Below are 21,486 nucleotides of genomic sequence, written 5' to 3'. Positions count from 1 at the left end.
GAAGGATTCTGTAGTGACTTTAAACACACACACACACACACACCACGGGTCTCCGTTTTTTGTGAATAAACGATTCCAGGCCAACTGTTTGCAGCTCGCATACCACAAAATTTGCAAATTGATTTAAGGAGCAATTACGCACTTGGCTTTTGAACCTCTGAGGCTTTGGAAATGAATTGGCGAATTGGCTCGCCGACAAAGTAAGCACATCTGACCAGAGGAGTCCTCGCCATAAGCTGGAAGTGTCCAAGAAGCCACAAGATTCCAGCAAACAAGAACATCACCGAAATTGAGGGCCTCTGGGGACCTAAGAACCAGCAGGTGAACACCGCCACGAGGAAAAGACTCATTAACGATTTCGATGAGGGAGAGGAAAAGGGACCCTTTGGTAAATGTTCTCATCTTCATCACTTGTGAAACTGAGAGTGGAAACGTCTGGTTTGCCTCAATAATAACAGCAAAAAGCACATTTTCCCTTAATGTAAAACTTTTTTGAAACAAGGAAATAAACTAGCAGCAATTAAACAGAAGTCTTCCGCGTGACAGAAATATCTTAACAGTACCAAGGAAGTTGTTTTCTAAATAAAGCACTTGAGAACCACCCAGTAGTGAGTCAATGAGGATGACATCAATGAATCTCTGTGACTCCACCTGTAAGGTCACGGTGACATTCAGACTGATGGAGAATGACGCGTGAACACTAAGCTGGTGGCCCGGCCTGCTGACGGACCTTCAGCGGGCCCGGTTGGAGCGCTGCATCTTTGACACGTTTGTGTTGCTTTGGTTAGGCGCGATATATATATATATATATATTTTTTTTTAAAAGAAGCAAAAATACACAACCCATTGGTTTGGTTCATGACCGCCGCAGCCGATCCCATGACACCAGTCTGCCTCACACCACCAGACACATGGAGACATGGAGACAGGGTCCCGGCAGTAAAAAGCCCCCGAGCCCCCAACGGCAGACAAGTCATATTTCAATTTTTTTTTTAAAAGGCCATAATGTGTTCTTCTCTGGAGAAACCACACTACTGGCACCAAAACAGGAAAAACCACTCAGGCAACAGATACAAACTATGATAATTGATAGTTGCGTTAAATAGGTCGTACCGCCTGCTATTGTATAGTCAGAGTCATTAGCAAACAATGTATGATCTACTCTGATGTTTGACATTTTAACCGGAAACCAATTTGTCACACAAATGGGGCACAGTAGTGATATGCTTTTTACTTTTTTAATAACGATTTACCTTTGAATGATCAGAAATAGGATCCAAAATAATTGTTGCATCATTTCTTTGTGATGGGGTTTGCGGTTTCCTATTATTAAATTATTATATTATTTTGAGGATATGGCAGCAAAGTCGACCTCTGAAGCTGCGATGAAGGGACGGCGCTTCGATATCTTCTGTTAGGCAACAGTGCCGCCTGCTGACCCACATTTATAAAGTCACACGAATAAACCTCCAAACCCTCAAAAAAGGAATAAATTCACTGTGTCACGGGTGGTTCATGAATACCGGAGGACGCTGTATTTCTCCATGACGGGAATTATTTCAGCTTTTAACAAGGACTCTGACCTCTGACACAAACGCCAGTGTTTTTATGTGACCTTTCCTGACTTGACTGAGCAGCTACTGTAAAGCCCACTTAGTCCCCATGAGTGGACCCGTTTGTCAGTGTTGAGACGGGCCTGGATCGTGTGGCACTGTGGGGCTACAGGGGGGGGGGGGGGGGGGTGACGTCAACGCCTCCAAGTCTAAACTCACATCATCTCACTGGATGAAATTGCACTTTCTTGCTTCTTGTCCTTCTGCGTTTGCATCCTTATGGTTGAAACGCAGTTATTGTGTTTGGATAAAAGCGTCAGCTAAGTGACACGTGATGTAATCTGCTGGGCTCGAGTCACGAGGAGATCATCGGCTCCACGGTTGCACGTCATTTAGCTGACGCTTTTATCCAAAGCGAACTGACATTGCATGGAAACCCATGCGTCACATTTTCCCTGGGGAGCAGTTAGGGGTTAGGAGGATTGGTCGGGGACACCACATGGGGCCGTCGGGGTTTGAACGGACAACCTTACGGCTCCCAGCGCATCACACCAGTCTACGGCGCCACCGGGGCTACGATGATCTGGGCTGGACTGCCACCCGGTGTCATTTATCTGTACTGTATCTGTTCAGGGGTCAGGAATAAAACTATTTTGTTCAATCTCAACATAATTCATGGGACATTTCCATGAGAAAAGCTATGATTGTTGTCCATGGATCCATCCTCAGTAGACTGGACTTTTTTCTGATAATCGGACCAGATTCAAAAAGTACAAACCTTTATCTCAGGGAACTAAAGAGAGGTCAGGGAAGAGCCTTGGTTCTGGGAATTAAAGAGGCTCAGGCAGTAAACCCTGGTTCTAATATGATGGGCAATAAGGACCACCCATGGGCAGCAGACCCTAAACACACACGTGAAAGCAGAGGAGAGGCTGCAACACACTGTTGCTAGGCGACTGTTTGTTGTAGTCACCTGTGTGAATGTCCTCTGTGTGTCTCCAGCACAGAATAAAAGTCCTCCTATGCTCCATCGTCGAGTATTCCCAGTGTAACCAGTCCACCGAGCCCCTCTGTGCTACTCAAAGTTACCGCCAAAACGCCCTCGGACGAGCAGAAGTTGCCACTGGAAGGACCATTAGCATGTTAGCATGTTAGCATGTCAGCTTGCCATCTGCCCTAAGCTCTCCTATTGAACGTAGAGGCCCAAAGTGAGACACGGAACTCATGGATCCCAAGAGATAATCTGTTTTAATGTGGACACATCATACATTTCAGGTTTATTTACTTTCTTTCGTTCCATTCTCAAGGACTATACGACGACTTTTGTTTCATGGACGACTCCGAACAAAAGACACACATTCAAGGATGACTACCCCCCCATCTCCTTAACACAGAGCAATGCAGGCCATAAACAGGTATATGGTAAAGTGGCGAGTGAAACTCTTTGGGTGTGGAGCGCCTTTTTGGCCCGCTCAACACCGAGAATTTCCCCCCGAGAATGGGATCGTACTACAATTAATTCACCAAACACACAGCTTTGATTTATGCGTGAAGCCAGAGACGTAGTTCCGTTATAACAATAATTTTATTTAATACAATTACTTCAACGACGAGTTGAACGTAGTTGGAATCCAAATAAAACGGAGACAAAACAGCAGCGTGGCAGGGAGACACTGCAAAAAGACAACACACGGTCGCCCCAACACAACCGAGGCCTTTAAGTAAAAAAAAACAATTAAGCACACTACATTACCTGTTGCACAACCGTGAACGCGCCGCAAACGCGAGAGGACCCAGAGCGGAAATGTACCTCCAGCAACCAAGAGTAACGGGGTCAAGAGGTCAACCCCCCCCGCCTATATAGCATGCAGTAACTTCCTGATTGGTCCAGAGAGAATGAAGTGATTGAAACCACCTGCGACCAGTCAACCTGCTACAGTAACACAGTAACAGCTGCTACACATCTACCAAATGTCCCATAATGCAACTCTGGATGCACAGCGACAAATGTCTTGGCGTTGACCGAATGAAGGCTTTTTATCTTCATCGTGGAATCTTGATGTCACTCTAAATGTCACCTGAGCTTTATGAATCAGGAGAAACGGTCACATTTGGGGGGTTAAACGTATCCGAGGTTTTTATAAAATGAGGTCTGTGCGTCTCGTGGAAACACTGCGGCTCCGTCATGAGGGGGGCGCTTTGTGATTGATCCATTTCACATGCAAATGTTGTGCGTCTGATTTATTTTGCATCAACACTCCACATTAGCCGGGCGACGCGCGCTGGAGGAGCTGTTCGGGGGTAATTGCCTTTCAGGCCTAATTGTTCCGGGCTTTTCTTGCTTTTAGAAGCACCTGTGCGTGGATCCCGAGCATTTGATGTACGCGTCAGCTTTGTTCCGAGTGTGTGTCCTCACAGCGCACAGATTGTCAAGTAATTGCCTCTTCATGGAATTCTATAGCTAGTTTTGGTGAAAAAGCTCACCGTTCAATAGAATAGATCATTTTAAAGGGCAACACGGTAAAAGGCAAAGGGGGCAAAGATGTAAAACCAATCTGATCGTCTCAGGCTAATATGTTATAAATATTGATATAATTCTGTATTTTTCAGGTTATTTCTAACATATTTGTATATATATTATTCCTTAATCACTTTTCAGTTGTTATAAATCAAAAGGTCAGAGGTCACGACTGTGTTCGGATGTCTGATGAACCCTAAACTCGCTGCCAAGTCAATTGGCCGACCAATAAAGCCGTCCCTTCAAAGCAGATGGTAATATTTGCAAAGCAGACCAGGCGCGCCTCGTCCTCAGTGATATCAAAGAAGCATGTGCACATCACAAGGATATTTTTAGACCAATAGCAGCCCAGATGTCTAATAAAAAGGGAAATCAAAGGCGGCTGTCTCAAGTGCAAATATTTAAGCCGTAATATTATTGAACATGTTTTTTTCAAAGTAATTTAACAAAGCTTGTGAATCACTGGAGGACATTGGTTCCAACTACGAGAGAAGAAACACAGTTAACTGGTGCATAATCGTGTTTGGGGGGGAGGGGCCTAGCAGCAAGGGGGTGTGAAGGTATAAAAGCACCCAGAATTCAGCTGGGGCAGATAGAATAACCTGGAATCACACCTGCCCAGTAGCACGGTTCAAGGTGTTTCCAGCTCTGGAAGCGAAGCTTCTCCTCCTGACTGAGAAATGGACGCCGTGAAGATCCAGCTGCTCGTGGTGATCTTCTGTGCTTCGGTGCAAACCTCTCAGGCTCTGTCCTCCGGTGTGGAGGAGGAGAGAGAGTTCTCTCCAGACTGGCAGGTGAGCACCCGGGACCGAATGTTCTTATCGGCGCATCTTTGTCGTTTTACTACAATTAGAAATACAAAAGTGTGTGTTTTTATTCAGGACGCGTCGATGGAGGCGGGTCTGACCCGTCCGATGGCCGCTTTGATGAAAAGATCTAAAGCTCTGCGCTTCTACGGACTCATGGGGAAACGCTCAGGTCCTCCACGTCTCTGCAGAACCAATCCAAAATGTTTTCATTATATTGTACATTTCTAATTTTATTTAAATCCCCCACAGGTCCAAAGACACCTTTTAAAGTGAACAGACGTGCGTACGCAAGACGTTTCTTTTTGAGATTTAAAAAAATGACGTGTCTGAGGTTGCACTGAGTGAAGTGTCCCATGGTTCTCCGCCCTCAGGGAACAAAGGCGAGGTGTTCGTGGGCCTGATGGGCCGAAGCCTTTCCAGTGACGGTGAGCACACACACATCGGGACCCATTCCAAAATATCAAAAGCAGCTTTATTGATATTAAAAATACCAAATCGCTAGAACACATTTGACGGCTACGATCAACACTGAAAAGTTTTCCGGGTTTTTTTTCGTGACAGAATCTTTAAGCAGAGACATCCCGTCTGCAACCACGACTGTGAGCGACGTCTCGGAGGAACAACACAGGCGAGGTAGGATTGTACGGGTATAAAAACCTGAGGTCGTTTTATTTCAATGTGCATCCTTACATTTTATTCTCGGGCAAACGCAGAATGTCATTTTTACTGTTCCATCGCTTGGCAGGTTCCTCCGAGGAATGGGTCCCCGTCCTGTACTGATGGAGCGACAAGAACCAAGTACACGTCGTTATAAGCTATACAATTTTACACCAACCAAAGAAAACGTCACCATACATCGTACTGTTTGAAAATACACCCGCTTCATGCTGACAATAATTGTATTTAGCCCAAACACAAACCACCATCTTAAAAATGCACATTTCTTGAATGAAATAAAAAAATAACAAAATGTTGCTGAATGCCAGTAAGTCTTATTTTTTTTTCTTCTTGTTTTTCTGCTTGAGCAAAGCAAACATTCATGTTACGCACCACACTGGACCGTGTATCATTTAACATTCAAAGCTTATTAGATGAAGGCAGTTTTAAAACAAATAGGAAAAAGAAACTCTCTACTGTTAATTGGTTAAGTCGAGAATAACTGGACTTGGAAAGTTTGGAGCTTAAAACCTAAATGACAAGTAAAATACAAAAAGTAAAAAAAAAAAGAAGAACCTTCATGAAAAAGAATGTACGTTGGTCTTTGTTGACAGTTTGTAGGTCTTAGGCTACTTGTGGTTAGGCTGGAGTTGAGTTTATTCAGTAGCCGGAGGATGGCAGTGCTCATGTCCCTTTGGGGGGGGTCCACTTCAGCGAGCTCGGGTCGATGGTTTTGTTGCTGTGGCCTCGCTTGATCTCCTTTGCTTTCCACTCATCTATCAGGTCCTGGAGAGAGGGAGGGAGGGAGGGAGGGGGAGGGGGGGGGGCGTTAATAGGTCAGAGGTCCCAAATGTCCCACGTCCTGATCAATTCATTTTCAAAATAAAAACGAACTTTTGAAGCAGTTAAAAGGCCAGTGGACATCTCACCTGTCTCTTCAACACCAGGTGCTTCCCCTTCCAGTACTTCAGCATCTGGAGGGACTGCAGGGTGCTGACGATGTCCACCGGGTTCACGGCGGTCTCCTGGCTGATCTCTGCGCAGCGACACCAACATTCTCCACTTAACAGCTTTTTGCATCATGTGACAATCGTTTCCAACACAGCTGGGTTTTGACTTAGCACATTACACACGTTCTGTAATCGGAGCACAGACTCACCTTTGATGGAGATCTCCTTGCCCTGGAAGGTGCACATGTATCGGAGCAACACCTCCTTCCAGTAGCTCCGGTAACTGATGAGGCCCAGGTCGGACAGAGGCCTCTCCGGGGAGCCCACCTTCTCCTCTACTTTGGACAGCAGGTAGCCTAAACAGACAGAATATGGACATCCCAAAATAAATCTGATTAAAACAGAACGTTTGCAGTGGCTCAGACTACAGAATCAATGTGCTTGACTTAATGCTGGCGGTGATTGATGGAGATGCAGAGGACAGACATAAAGTCACCGGCAACTAAGCACATCAAACAATTGACAAAATGAGAGAAATACATATTATAATAATAATAAATACACACTGAAGTCGATGAGCATCTTGCCGAAGCCCTGCCTCATGTACTGTGGCATCGTCAGGATACAAGACACATTGTAGTTGAGGAAGGAATTCTTCTCCTGGAAGATAAGAAAAACATTCCAGTTGCTTCGGCGTTCTAAAATAAGAGTTTCCTTACACACACTGCATCCACAGCAGAGATGTGCTTTTACCTTGGAAAAGTAGCCCACTAAATGGCAGCCGGTGTTGTCAGCCTCCGTCATGACGTAGAAGAGGAAGGGCTCGACGTCGTAGTACAGCGTCTTGTGGTCCAAGAAGAGCTTGGCGAGTAAACACAGGTTCTGGCAGTAGATCTAAAAAGAGATTAAATGAGACCCATCAGTGGATCGACAGATCCACGTGCACGGTTTTAAAGTCGGACGCTCTCTACCTTGTTCTTTTTGCCATCGACTTCGAACACAGAAATGCCTCCTTTTCTGTACACCTCGTCTCCAGGAGGATGCTTCCACACACACTTGGCCTGAAAGGACACAAAGAAAAGCGTTGTTTCCTCAGAGCTCAGGAGAACAAATACACGCATTTAAACCCATTTTATCCTTTCCAGACCTTTTTACTTTCAATTATAATAAGTAGTCATCTCTCGTAGGTTTTTGTTCTCACAACAGACAGAAAACGCAAATATGAAATCTAAAAAATGTGTCATGCGCATTAACATCAGCGGCGCATCAGGGACCGGGCGCTCACCATGTGTCTTCTGAGAATGGTCTGGCTCTTCATGTACTTCAGACAGAACTCGCAGACGTAGAGGCGACCGAGGCGCGCGTACTCCTCGGGGTACGGCGAGTGGTACCAGGTGTCCAGCTCGTAGCGGCCAAACAGGATGGTCTTGATCATGTTGCTGCCCTCGGTGATCTGGCCCTGGATACGCAGCTTCTCCTGCGGGAGGGGAGCAGCGTCAGCCTGGAGGAAAAGGCTAAGGACTACAGATCCGTGGGAGAGCGACCCAGCACACTGATCCCTGATGCGGATACAAGGCGGCCATTACCAGATCTTCAGATGCACGGGCCTGGGCTTTTCTGAAGAGCTCCAGGTCATATTCACTGGTGATGTTCTCCAGCAGAGGCTCTCTGGTGTTGCTGTGCGTCTGCCGATGCTCCTGTGGACCACACGGACGCGTCGCCATTTAAACATATATTGATACGATATTCAGTGCCAGTTGCAACGTGGCAGGTGTGGAGAGCCAGCGGCGTACCATGTGCTTCTCCTTCTGCTCCTTCTGAAGGCCCGAGTTCCGCCCCTTCCTCATCTCAGACACCTGCTCTTTGTATCTGCTCTGTTTCGACGTCGGCGTCTGAAATAAACAAAACGACAGGTTAATATCAAACCAGCACCAATAACAGATAGATTTGTATCCACCTGCTTCCTGACATTATTAATGTGACGTCATAGCAAAAAGGGAGCACCTGGTGGCGAGTGGCGTGGCGCGAGTTGTTTTCCTCCTTCACCTCCTCCTCTTGTTTCTCGCGGCTGACGGCTTTTACCTGCAATGGAGAGCGAGGCGCAGCTCACACACATATTCTTTCATGCGTTACTAACCCGTAACAATGAGGCCTACCGTCACAGGGTGTCTGTCAACACAAATGTCACCAATATCGAAACAATCATGTCTGAATCATAGCTAATGACAGTAGTCAAGCAAATGAATGTAACTTATATCCTCATTATCTCACCTTGCATTCATCAGCAGAAAGATTGTGGTAAAGAGGGCAACCTGATACTGCAAAATGGCGTTCATGCTTTCCTGTGAGATGACCTTTGGAAATCGACGACATCAGATAATCGACATTAAATATGGGGTGTGACGGAATACAAATCAAACGCATTGGTACGGGTTCCATTGGTAAACCGACGTATGACATTTAAAACGCGGCGGAGACTTTACCGAGGGAGTTGCACCCCGGCGTGGGGCACTTCATGTTGAAGTTGTAGGTCTCGTGACAGCGGCGGCGCTTGGGTCGGTGGGGCAGGTCCTTGTCAGAGTCTCTGCTGGCTTGATCTTTGGCCAGGCTCTCGTCGTGGGAGGCATTGGGGCTGGAGATGTCCAGCTCGGATTCAGAAGAGGGGGCGTTTCCCGTGGGCGTCAGTGGCGGAGACTCGTCGTCGTGGTCGGCGGCCCGCTTCAAGTCCGGAGTATCTGAAGCACAGAGGAGTCAAAACCACAACGGTCACGTGACGGCTGGCAGGAGGCGCGCTGTAGAAACTTTACTTGGGCATTTGCAGGATGTTGGCCAACCCTGAGAGCTTTGGCTAAGGCGAGTAGAGGCTCTGGTGAGGCGCTGTCTCTTGGACACGTTGCCATCACTCTCTGAACTGTTGGTCTGTTCCCTTTCAGCGGAGGAGTCAGAGTCTTCAGTTCCATCCGAACCGCTCCCGACCATATGTCTCTGTCCGGGGGGGGGGGGGGAGAAAAAAAACAAGTGGACAATGGCAGTCTGTCCTACAAAGCATAACAAAAGAGGTGAGCTTACTAAGGCCTGTTGATTGTGTATTATTAAAGCCAGCATCCTGTAAACGGTTAGTACGAGATGCTTATACAACAGAATGCTCGCGATGGCTTTAGCCGCTTCTTCTCTAATCAGGATTTGAGCGAATGGCCACAAACAGCTGGCGGCTAACTGTTAGCACGGTTAGCTTTTGGTACACTTCAAATAACGTGAACGTTGCCAACTACAGGAGTGGCCACACGAAAGAGTAACGTTATATATTCTCGTTAGCATCAGCCAACGTGACATTGTTAGCTTCGGGTGTCATGTTAGCGTGCCGGGGAAATCCTGCATCTTGAGATTTAGTGTTTACTGGTCCTTTCCTTCGTGTGAATATCTACATAGTAATGGTTCTATTGAAGTCATTGGAGTCTCGTGGTATATTCGGCATACACATAACCCAATTCAATGGGAACGTTTGGCATTTGGTGTAACTGCTCTCGATCGCACAGCAATGTGTAACACAATGTAGCGTTATCTTACTTGAAGTGAACTGAAATATTGACTAAACAAAAAATGACATCGAGTACAGTTAAGCAACCGATAGAAAACTGAAATGCTGCACAATGGGCAGAGTGAACGTATCCATAGCAAATCTTACGTTAACTAGCCGATCTATTGAATGGAATATGGTGTAGCATTATCCTCATCCGGGAGTGAAGCTAACTTAGCTAGCTAATGCTAGCTAACGTTACCCTCTTCGGCGACCTATTACTTCTGTTCTTACCTGTCGTCTGCGAGGCATTTTATGCTTGATGCGCGGTACTCCCTGCAGGGTTGTATTCAGAAATGGCAGAATTTCCCCTAAACTTACAAAAAAAGACGGAAGAAAACTATTTATTGATTTTTTTTTAAGGCAGAAGTTCGTATGTACACACAGCGTAGCACCGCGTCTCTTGCGCCACATTCCCCCCCACGGGCCGTGCAGAGAACTGCACTTCCGGTGAGACCTCTGCGGAGGAGCGCCTCCTAACCAGCAGAGGGCGACGCTCCCCGTGCGTTAGCGCATATAGACGTAAACGTTGATTAATTAAGTTAAGCAGCTTTACAGCTAAGATCAACAGCACGCACAGTGGCATCTTAAAGCTCTAGTTAATACCATTTCAATTTACATGTTGAGGGTTGACTCAAAGAGGTCCCAAATTAAGTGGCAGACTGACGACAGTGATGCACCTTTGATTGTCAGTCAACTCTTACTCTTCCCATCTGATGAAAACACCTTGAGTGATTACTTTCTAGTCACTAAATACAAATCAACTGCAAAAATGTAACTGTTAACATATAGGAGTATATGCCCTCCATTGTGACAATCTATTGTACTTACTTTTCTATACATCACATGCAATGTTGTGTGTTAGCGGCAGCCAATAGGATGGCCCTGAATGGACATGTGACCTAGCAGAGGTCAAGTGAGCCTGCGTTCAATAAAGACGTCTCGGTTCAAGTCAACCAGCCATGATGCGCCACTTTGTGTTATTTGTATATTAATAATATTCGGCCTAGCATTGGGTATGGACGCCGGAACCGTTGAGCGAACCATCTCTGCCAACAGGTTATGGGCCCAGAGTTACCCAGAGAGTTTCCAACGAGCTACCACCGAGAGAAAAGTCGCGACGTACCGCGTGTCCGTTGAGTTAGCATACTAAGCTAGCGCCATGAGCAGAAGAGCCTACGAGTCAAGTGGCCGTTGGTCACGGCTGGTTTTTGACGGAGATGAAAGGAACTACGAACTGTGGGAGACGAAATGTTTGGGCCATCTCCGGCTACAAGGTTTAAAGGACATTATTCTAAACGAGCCAGCCGATGGAGATGATGATGATGAAGAGGAAGATAACAATGCTGAGGCATACGCGGAGCTGATTCAGTTTCTCGATGATAAAAGTTGGTCGCTGGTAATGAAGAGATGCAGCGGACAATGGCCGAGAAGCACTGAAGATTTTGAGAGACAACTATGCTGGAAAAGGAAAACCCAGGGTAATAAGCCTGTATGCCGAACTGACTTCACTTCAAAAGTTAAGTACCGAAAGTGTGACTGAATATGTTTTCACGTGCAGAGACCACTATCACAGCATTGAGAAACGCCGGTGAAACGTTAAGCGACGGACTGCTGGTGGCAATGATTTTGAAGGGCCCGCCAGAGTCTTATGGACCGCTCGCTGTTGCTGTTGCTGTTACAGAGTGATGCGAAGACGCCTTTTGTAGAGACGGTGCAAGATTCAACATCCATGAGTATAGCAGACTGTACTACTTACATACAGTGAACGGTGAGTGTGAAGACCAATGTAAGGGAGTATACGATATGCAGACATGGCATGAAATCTTAGGGCACTGTAATTATGATGATGTTCAGAAACTACAACATGTTGTTGATGGTATGACAATCAAAGGTAAAACAGACATGTCAGCCCTACATTGCGAAGTCTGCACCCAGGGAAAGTTTACCCAAACTAGGAACAGGGAGGCTGATGTAAGGGCAAAAGCACCCTTAGAGCTGGTGCAGACGGATGTAGCAGGACCTATAGACCCAGTGTCCAGAGACGGGTATAGGTACGCATTGTCATTTACTGATGATTTTTCCAGCACAGTATTTGTGTACTTTCTGAAAAATAAGAGTGACACAGTGCAGGCAACAGAAAAGTTTCTTGCCGACACAGCGCCATATGGCCAGATAAAGTGTATCAGGTCTGACAACGGTGCTGAGTTTACGGGGAAACATTACCAAGCACTACTCAGCAGAAATGGCATTAGGCATGAGACCTCAGCCCCATACTCGCCTCATCAAAATGGCACTGCTGAACGAAACTGGCGCACACTATTTGACATGGCCAGGTGTTTTGGACAGTCAATACCAGTTCAAGTCAACCAGCCATGATGCGCCACTTTGTGTTATTTGTATATTAATAATATTCGGCCTAGCATTGGGTATGGACGCCGGGACCGTTGAGCGAACCATCTCTGCTAACAGTAACAACTGCTATTTAAATTGTACATGCTGTATAATAACTGGTTGCAGATGTTGTTTCCACATTTTCTGATACCCCCTTTTGTGTTCCCTGTGCTCTGTTTTGTGTCTTCCAGCCCCCTCCTTCACCTTCTTAGCGTCCCGGGTCGGGGGGGGGGTTGCTGGAGTGTCAGAGGCACCAGAAAATGCATTTGTTTTCGCGAGGGTTCCACTGACTGTGTGGGGGGCGGGAGAAGGGGTGTCAGGCATGTCTCCCAGCAGCTGATACTAGCTGCTCTATATATAACCTCGGGCCCTGGTCCCCGCATCAGAGCACACAGCCCCCTACAAAAAGCCACATGCGTTTTACTTTCTGCAGCTAAGAGGAATAGGAAAGTCATTTCTGTCGTACTACTGCGCCAGAATGAACAAGCCAAAAATTGTCAGACCAGAGGAGAGGTGAGTGCCGCCACACTCTTTGAGTACTGCCAACGTATTATTTGACTAATACTGATGTTCGATCATGTGCTTCTCTGTGTTAACAGCCAGCCAGCACATGCGCTGTGGTTTGACAGAAAGAAATACGTAACCATTAACTTCATGGTTCACAAACCTAAAGACGTCCAAGTTGATATCCAGCCGGATAAAATGATTTTATGGTGAGTTTAGACCTACGTTCCATTCTGTTTCTCTGTTGGTGTCGCTTTTCTTGCTTTCTATTTCTGTCTTGAGCAACATACTTTGTGCAACAGCGTTGTTTGAAAATAAAGCGTTGCACATTGCATTCTGAACTAAACTGTCCTGTCCTCGCGACAGCTGCAAAAATGACTCGGACGACGTGATCTACAATGAACTGTACTTTTACGACAAAGTCCTGATCAATGTAAGCGGCAAGAGACCAAAGCAGCCAAACTTAAATGTCGTATGCTCAGATGTGGTGTTTAATATACATGTTGATTCTTCCTGATGAAAGGACTCCAGAGAAAGAGTCTATGACCGCACCATCAATGTCTTGCTAAGAAAGGTGAAGCCGGATTATTCATGGCCTCATCTCCAGAAGGATCTGGCTAAGGTAAGTGCGTATGTGTTCTCTAACTTGATCAATTCCCAATACTGGTCGCCCACATTCAGCTTTTAACGATCTCACGACATCCGAAATGTTTGACGTTTTCAGTCTGTTAATTCTAAGAGTGGGGATTCTATAGAAAAGTTTCAATATTTCAGACTTCTTATATTTCTCATCTCATTATTTGCAAACGAAGTCGTACCCGGTGAAGTGCCGATTCCCTCTGATGAAACCCCCTGACGGGTCTCCTGAGTAGGGAACATGCGGGTAAAAGTGGGTCGTTTCTCCTTCTCTCTGCAGCCCAGCTGGATTTCTGTGGACTTTGATAACTGGAGGGACTGGGAGCACGAAGAAGACGAGGGAAAGGAGGAGTTTGACAGATACATGGATGTGAGTCAATGCAATGTGTCCACTCATAAAATCCACACAATTAGGATCATGTTGAAAAGTTCAGGGAAACCGTGCGTTCAAATTGTGTACTTTGCCGTATTGACATTCCATCTGTGTGCGTTTAAACACTTGGGTTTTCTCTTCCAGATGATCCAAGAAATGTCTGCCAGTAATAAAGGAACAGCACCAGATATGGGGGATCTCAGTGATGTAAGACAAGATAGTTAATTTGGATTATTTCCATTTGATCATTTAAATGTTGGCCTGACCACTTTCTTCTTCTCTTGCAGTCTGACTGAGCCCCCCCCCCCTACATAATGATGACGACAGCGCTACGTTCGCTTAAGTTGATCATATTTACAGGTGTTTTAAAATGCTATTGTCTGTGTTACTGTTTTTATAGGTCACATTTTCTATGGAATAATTTATTGACACATTATCGTCCACTGTCGCAGATGTATCATTGTCGTTCTTATCGTTATGATATGTGGCACATGTCTTTTACCAGTAAATTAAAGGCTTTATACAGGATCAAAGGGGTGGACATGGCAGAACATGGCTGTTTGATTCACTGACTCCAGAAGATGGCAGTAAATCAGCAATATGCTCCTTTCTTACACGTGTTTAACTAATGTACTTTTTTTATTTCATCAACTTGTTTTACTTGCTTTTACAGAAGATTCGTCTTCTATGTGACTGTTGGTGATAGGCAGTTATGTGCATGTTAAACAAAACTTTATTATTTATGTAGCCCCATGACAAGTCTGTTTCCTTAAGGTTTCACCTGTAAAACATGTTCTGTTCTAGAATACAAATTTAGAAATAAGAAGTTTAAAATGTCTACTCATTATGCTTGTACATGATTAAAAATAGAAAAGTCGAAGCCAGTTAAAGTAGGCTTCACTAAGTTTGAGCGTCGTTGCTCGCCGTACTGACAGCTGTCATCCCGTATTTTCGGAGTTGTCTTCAATGCAGCGTCCCGTGCAAATAATCAGAATTCTGCGAAAACTGGTCCTATTCGGCTCCTGATTGGGTGATACTCGCTGCCATCGTTGGTTTGATTGGCCGCGAACCTGAAACAAACCAGAGTCGGAGGAGGGCGGGTCTCTTGGCGGAGCGTCGATTTGAAAGAATGGCGGAGCCAGCTCCCGATACCCCCATTCCCCATTGATATATGACCCTCCCACGCGTCCAGCTCCGAAGCGAAAGTAGAACCGACGAGAGTCGGAGGAATCACCGGGGATCGTAGAGTCGCGCCCGCCTCCCGTTCCGTCCCGTCCCGTAACGTCCGCCCCCCACGTCGGCCGTAGCGTCCCTTAAGTGTCTGCACTAAAAGTGACAACCCGATCCGTGTGACAGACGTTCCGTGCGTACAACTTCCCCCCCAAATAACCCCCACAATGGCTTTTCAGTGTCAACTGGACAGCTACATGAGAGAGGTATGAAGCAGACCTTTAATTCGTGTATTTATTGTGTATCATTTACGCCGCTCGTTGTCTAAACGGCGATTAGCATGGATGCTAACTACAGTGCAGGCCTCGGATTGCTATTAGCACGCGACATGTTTACACGTGTTACGCGCATTGCGCGCGTGCTATTTGTTTCCCCCGCGAGCGTTTTTTGGGTGAAAGACGTTGGATGGACGTCTATGGCCGACGCTGAAAAGACGTTAAAAATGTGTTTCAAAAGTGAAAGTTAACCTCAACGTCTATTCGTAGACGTTGGAAAAAACGTTTATGTTCTGGCTTTTTAATACGGTAATATTTCGTCATCCACTCTAAAAAAAAAAAAAGAACGACGTCCGCCTTTGTAAGTTTACCACCGATATTAAACGGGTCTAAACGTGAACGCCTTTTCTACTTTCACTTTTATTTTCAACGGATAAATTGCCTGCTGGAAACTTACAAGTTAACGTTACATACTCTTTGACAGCCCCTAAAAAGGACACATTATTTCATTAATTTATTTGTATTAATATAAATGTGAATATAACAGCATACAAAAGTAAAAAATATTTGGGGTGTTACACCGAAATCTGTGACCCATCAGAAACTGACCGCAGATGGCGCTGTTTCACATCGTCTGCTCGTGCGTGCTAGACCACGGAGGGCGAAGAAGAGCGCCTACGCAAACGGCGTAAACGTTAATACATTACGTCCACGGATGAAAGCATCATATTGTAGTGTTAAGAAAAGAAAGAACAAAATAATTAATGGACCAGCACATTGGCTAAGTTGTCAGAATGTGTGACCCCACTATAACTGCTGAATAAATGAGTCAAACTTCAAAATTCTGTTCGGGGTTGTTATTTAATCTCTTCACATTGCTCTGGACACAATTTATTGTCATTTCATATTTCGATTTTAACCAACTGAAGTTTGACTGATTAATTCAGCAGTTATAGTGGGGTCACACATTCTGATGGCTGCTACTCGACCTCTGAGGGACTGGCTCTGTGAAGACTCCAAATAAGAAAATATGTGTCCAAAGTAACGTGAAGAGATGAAATAACAACCCCAAACAATATTTTGAAGTTTAACGCCTTTATTAAGCAGTTACAGTGGGGTCACATATTCTGACAACTTAGCCAATGTGCTGGTCCATTAATTATTTTGTTCTTTCTTTTCTTAACACTACAATATGATGCTTTCATCCGTGGACGTAATGTATTAACGTTTACGCCGTTTGCGTAGGCGCTCTTCTTCGCCCTCCGTGGTCTAGCACGCACGAGCAGACGATGTGAAACAGCGCACTCTGCGGTCACAGTTTCTGATGGGTCACAGATTTTGGTGTAACAGGTGTTATAAACTATGAAATTGAAAGTGCAGCAACATTATGGACAAGTTAGTTTATAATTCTGTTTGTGGCCCATTTTTCTGAATCATTGGAACTTTATTTTTAGATTCTGTAACAAGATCTGAGTCACTTGAGTGGGAAAGAACACCTGAAATCAGCTGTGACACGACGACCCCTCGCGCTGCACTTGGTCTCGCGCATGCGCGTTACAGATGAGAGCAGAGTTGCGTGTTTTCAAGTGCCCGCGTTATTATGTCCTCAAAGCATATTGTTAACGGCGCACTGTCTGTAGTTCCATATTTATGACGTTTTCAGAAAAACATTAGTTAAATCACGTCTTTGCAAAGACCAAATTTCGCCGACCAGTTCATTGATAATGAAAGTTCTAATGATAATATCGTCTCTTTCTATGTTACAACATGACACATAATCAAGAAATTACGTTTTTTTAGAACGTTGATGTTTCATCCTCTTTTTAGTCTGTTGAAATGAGGTCTTAGACGTTCAGACCTCATTTCAACCAGATCTCAACGTTGAAATCTAGTCTGGTGTCACTGGGTTATTTGTACAGTGCTGTATCTAAGTCAGTAGCCCAATTTTGTGTTTAAAGCTCACGTTGGTTTCCCCGCAGTTCGTCACCTCCGTCGTGTCCTGCAGCCCAGCGGAGCTCAAACAGGAAGTGGGCGGAAAGAAGGAAACGGTGAAAGGCTTCAACGTGAAGCTCCTCGACACCATACTGTTCCCCGAGGGGGGCGGCCAGGTAAGCCCGTGTTGGGACTTCCGCTCCTGGGATCACGAAGAAGCAACGAAGAAGCCGCCCCTAATGACGCTCTTCTGTGTGCTGGGCTCCTGCAGCCCGATGACCGCGGCCTCATCGGAGACGTGCCGGTGCTGAGGGTGACGAGGCACGGGCTGGACGCCGTGCACTTTGTGGCCTCACCTGTGGAGGTGGGCCGGGAGGTGCGCGTCAAGGTGGACTGGGAGAGGAGGTTCGACCACATGCAGCAACACTCCGGTGAGAATCCCAGCAAACGGATCGGAGGCTGTCGTGTGGTCCGTTGATTTAAAAAAAAAAGTTGTTTCCTGTTCCGTAGGTCAGCATTTGATCACCGCTGTGGCAGAAAACCTTTTCGGATTCAAGACCACATCCTGGTACGTCGCCACCGCACTGTGCGACCCGCTGTAACCGTGACGGTTTACCCCTTTTCTGTTGCTCAGGGAGCTGGGGCGTCAGAGAAGCAGCATCGAGCTGGACGCTCCCTCTGTGACGCCGGCCCAGCTCCAGGCTGTGGAGGACTCCGTAAACGACAAGATCCGAGTCCACGTGCCCGTCTACGTTCAGCACCTCTCTACAGACGATCCTGCTGTGGAAAAGGTGCCGTCTTTCTTTGCAATCAATCGGCTTTTGGATTCACCACGTCCATTAAAAGATGTCTGTCGTTCCAGGTGAGGAGTCGAGGGCTCCCCGACGACCACGCCGGACCGATCCGGATCGTCGACATCGAGGGCGTTGATGCCAACATGTGCTGCGGGACCCACGTGTCCAACCTCAGTCACTTACAGGTCGGACCCCCACACTCCAACTCATGCACACGTGTTTAGTACCGTCTCGATCCTGTTTGAACCTTTTTGATTCATCTGAATTTTTAGGTGATAAAGCTACTGGGAACTGAGAAAGGAAAGAAAAACAAAACCAACCTGATCTTCCTGGTAGGAAATAGGGTTATAAAGTATGCTGAGAGAAGCTACAGCACAGAGCGATCTCTGGTGTCTCTCCTGAAGTGAGTCCGAATCGTCAGGATGTCCCCAATGCCAGTCGAATAAAAGCAAACCACTTTAACTTTTGATCAACAGAACTGGACCCGATGAGCACGTTGAGGCCGTCGACAAGTTGCAGAAGTCTGTTAAACTACTTCAAAAAGTAAGAGCATTTCATCAGCTGTTTGCTGCTGCATGACAGACTGCACAGACCCCCTAATGATCCTAAACCCCCCCCCCCCGGCAGACGAACCTGAGCCTGCTGCGAGACATGGCCGTCCTCGTGGCCCAGAACTTCAAGAACAACCCCCAGAGAGGAAACTTCTTCAGCTTGCACAGGTAAGGAACTCTTTGAGTCGAGTGCAGCTTCAGTGTTTGGTAACAAATGTTCCGTTTCTACAGGAAAGAGGGTGACAATGAGTTCATGAGCATCATCGCCAACGAAATAAACACAGAGGAGACGTTGCTCTTCCTGACTGTCGGCGAGGAGAAGGGACCCGGTTTGTTTCTACTGGCTGGACCCAGTGGACGGGTCGCTGAGATGGTACCGCGGTAAGAGACGACGCCGCCGCCGCCTCGTACTCCCCCAGCCGCCGCTTTGCTTTAGTCTGATGAATTGCTCTGTGCTCCTCAGGGTGTTGGAGATGCTCCAAGGGAAGGGGGCGGGGAAGAACGGACGCTTCCAAGGAAAAGCCAACAGCCTGAGTCGCAGAGGGGAGGTGGAGGCTCTCCTGCAGCAGCACGCCTCACAGGGACAATAACCACACCTTCACTGCTTGTTTTTGGTATTCTTATTCGGTTGAGGGCAATTGCCTTTTATTTCTATGATGAAGGTTATAACTCTGACTTTTGTACATATAATTGTTTGCAGTTGTCATTTAAAATGTAGAACATTCTATTCAGTCAGTTATTAAATGTCCAGCTCAAGTGCACCTCAATGTTTCATTTAGTCCAGGGGTCTTCAAATAAAATGTGAAAAGGTCCAGTTAGAACATTTCTAGAAGCAAAGGTCCAGAAGATCATAATGTGATTCAATAGAGTTGTATCAATATCTGCATGTAATCAATACAACTATGTAAACAGTGACACTGTGAATCATCGTGAGTTCTGGTGTCTCTAGTGGAATCAAAGCTGACCTTCCTGATCCACATTTGGGATTTGATTCTCTCTCCTCAAGATGCCGTGTGTCAAACGTGTTTATTTCTATGGAATGCCGTTTTATTCAAAATTAAATAAATGAATAAATACACGGTAATGCATAATGACACGGTAATGCATTTCACGTTCTTATATGCAAATCAGGGGGCGTGGCTATCGCTCACATTCAGAACAGACAACAGAGCCGTGTGCAAAAAAGGCTGGCTAAGACGCGTGAGAGTGTTGACATAATGGAAGACATCAGTGGGCTCCGAGATAGCATGCTAGCATTAGCGGATCAAATCGATCAACATGGGTTATCTGCAGATACTATTTCGACACATATTGGGGGTTTTTTGGAAATACTAGGGCTTGCGGTTCCCATTTCGGCAGCTCTAGACTGCGGTCAACTCAGCCAACACTTGAATTTACGGTATTGAGCAAGTAACCGGAATAAAAGCTATTTAATCAAATATTCTGGACAATGACTGACGTATGTGAGTTAGGGACCAGTCTGACTACTCTTGTACAGTAAATGCAATATTTTTACTGTACATTTTTAGAGATTTCTCCAAAGTAAAAGCCCTATAATTGCAAGTTCAAAAGCACCATTTCTCAAATACCGTAAATGTCAGCATAAACGTGCACTAAAATTCAAGTGTCGGCTGAGTTGACCACGGATATCCTAGGGCTTTATTAGAAATGCCATTATATGACTTTACTTGACCTGCAATTCCATTATAACGGTATGGAACGGTTGTGGATTCCAGCCTGAGAATATATGAGAATTGAGGTTGGATTCAAAAGCATCAACAGGTGTCTGGTGGAACAGTGCAGGGAGATAGCAGGAAGGCTGAAGTGTGGAGGATCCTCAGTTCAAACCTGCTCTCTCAGAAGGAGGGTTTGGTTGCAGTCAGGGCTTCAAACTGTAAACTTTGAAACAGTTTTGAGGTCTAGTAAACAATCCCAAGGTCTAATATGAGAAACGGACACAATGAGGCATGTGCTTGAATAGCACAAGGGAACAACTGAAGGGATGCAGGCTCCAACTTGCTGTCTGAGGTGGGTTCATGCCCCTTAATGCAGACATCACTTCTGCTTTGAAAGAGTTTTGAGGTTTGAGTAGCAGTCTCAGGGTTAAATGCGAGAAACAACAATTTAATTTGTGCATGGTGAGGTAGTGCAGCAGAGGAGCTACTGTCCTTACCCTGTAGGTTGTGGGTTCAAGCCCAGTCTTGGTTTTGAGCCTTTGGCTTTACTTCAGGTTTGAGTAGCAATCTCAAGGTTAAATACAACAAACAAAGGGTCGGTTAGTGTGTGGTGAAGTAGCACAGTGGGAGAGCAGCTGCCACAAGCCTGCACTGCATTTGAAGGTTGTGGGTTCAAGCCTAGTCTTATGTTTGAGCCTTTGGCTTTACTTCAGGTTTGAGTAGCAATCTCAAGGTTAAATACAACAAACAAAGGATTGGTTAGTGTGTGGTGAATTAGCACAGCGGAAGAGCTGCTGCCACAAGCCTGCACTGCATTTGAAGGTTTTGGGTTTGAGCCTTTGGCTTTACTTCAGGTTTGAGTAGCAATCTCAAGGTTAAATACAACAAACAAAGGGTTGGTTAGTGTGTGGTGAAGTAGCACAGTGGGAGAGCAGCTTCCACAAGCCTGCACTGCATTTGAAGGTTGTGGGTTCAAGCCTAGTCTTATGTTTGAGCCTTTGGCTTTACTTCAGGTTTGAGTAGCAATCTCAAGGTTAAATACAACAAACAAAGGATTGGTTAGTGTGTGGTGAATTAGCACAGCGGAAGAGCTGCTGCCACAAGCCTGCACTGCATT

At 45.8% G+C, this 21,486-nt stretch overlaps 4 protein-coding genes across 4 annotated transcripts; 3 read left to right on the top strand and 1 right to left on the bottom strand.

Annotated features, from left to right (window-relative positions):
* The first annotated feature begins 4,671 nt into the window (after positions 1–4,671).
* si:ch211-131k2.2 (uncharacterized) lies at positions 4,672–5,854 on the top strand. The gene is made up of 6 exons (XM_037464632.2): positions 4,672–4,865; positions 4,953–5,049; positions 5,130–5,159; positions 5,252–5,305; positions 5,442–5,513; positions 5,626–5,854. Exons 1-6 carry the CDS (start codon positions 4,752–4,754, stop codon positions 5,658–5,660), a joined length of 402 nt encoding a protein of 133 aa, XP_037320529.1. The 5' UTR covers positions 4,672–4,751; the 3' UTR covers positions 5,661–5,854.
* kat7b (K(lysine) acetyltransferase 7b) lies at positions 5,331–10,514 on the bottom strand. Its single transcript, XM_037464628.2, has 14 exons — positions 10,299–10,514; positions 9,322–9,472; positions 8,971–9,222; positions 8,759–8,841; positions 8,492–8,569; positions 8,281–8,379; positions 8,074–8,184; positions 7,773–7,964; positions 7,459–7,548; positions 7,241–7,381; positions 7,054–7,147; positions 6,697–6,843; positions 6,467–6,573; positions 5,331–6,323 (listed from the first exon to the last, which is right to left on the bottom strand). Exons 1-14 carry the CDS (start codon positions 10,476–10,478, stop codon positions 6,222–6,224), a joined length of 1,827 nt encoding a protein of 608 aa, XP_037320525.2. The 5' UTR covers positions 10,479–10,514; the 3' UTR covers positions 5,331–6,221.
* Positions 10,515–10,811: 297 nt separating this feature from the next.
* Positions 10,812–14,793, top strand: ptges3l (prostaglandin E synthase 3 like). The gene is made up of 9 exons (XM_062560046.1): positions 10,812–11,545; positions 11,626–11,835; positions 12,650–12,971; positions 13,058–13,171; positions 13,329–13,395; positions 13,486–13,584; positions 13,879–13,968; positions 14,116–14,178; positions 14,259–14,793. Exons 3-9 carry the CDS (start codon positions 12,937–12,939, stop codon positions 14,265–14,267), a joined length of 477 nt encoding a protein of 158 aa, XP_062416030.1. The 5' UTR covers positions 10,812–11,545; positions 11,626–11,835; positions 12,650–12,936; the 3' UTR covers positions 14,268–14,793.
* A 288-nt stretch (positions 14,794–15,081) lies between these two features.
* aarsd1 (alanyl-tRNA synthetase domain containing 1) lies at positions 15,082–19,787 on the top strand. Its single transcript, XM_037464630.2, has 11 exons — positions 15,082–15,407; positions 17,396–17,524; positions 17,620–17,779; positions 17,859–17,916; positions 17,983–18,139; positions 18,211–18,327; positions 18,415–18,545; positions 18,619–18,685; positions 18,770–18,861; positions 18,925–19,074; positions 19,157–19,787. The coding sequence occupies exons 1-11, from the start codon at positions 15,369–15,371 to the stop codon at positions 19,281–19,283; spliced, it is 1,227 nt and encodes a 408-aa protein (XP_037320527.2). The 5' UTR covers positions 15,082–15,368; the 3' UTR covers positions 19,284–19,787.
* The last annotated feature ends 1,699 nt before the right edge of the window (positions 19,788–21,486 follow it).

Source organism: Pungitius pungitius, chromosome 21 (assembly GCF_949316345.1).
Source record: "Pungitius pungitius chromosome 21, fPunPun2.1, whole genome shotgun sequence".
NCBI classification, from domain to species: Eukaryota; Metazoa; Chordata; class Actinopteri; order Perciformes; family Gasterosteidae; genus Pungitius; species Pungitius pungitius.
Note: the sequence above shows the minus strand (reverse complement) of the source record. Positions and strands in the feature narration are given on the sequence as shown.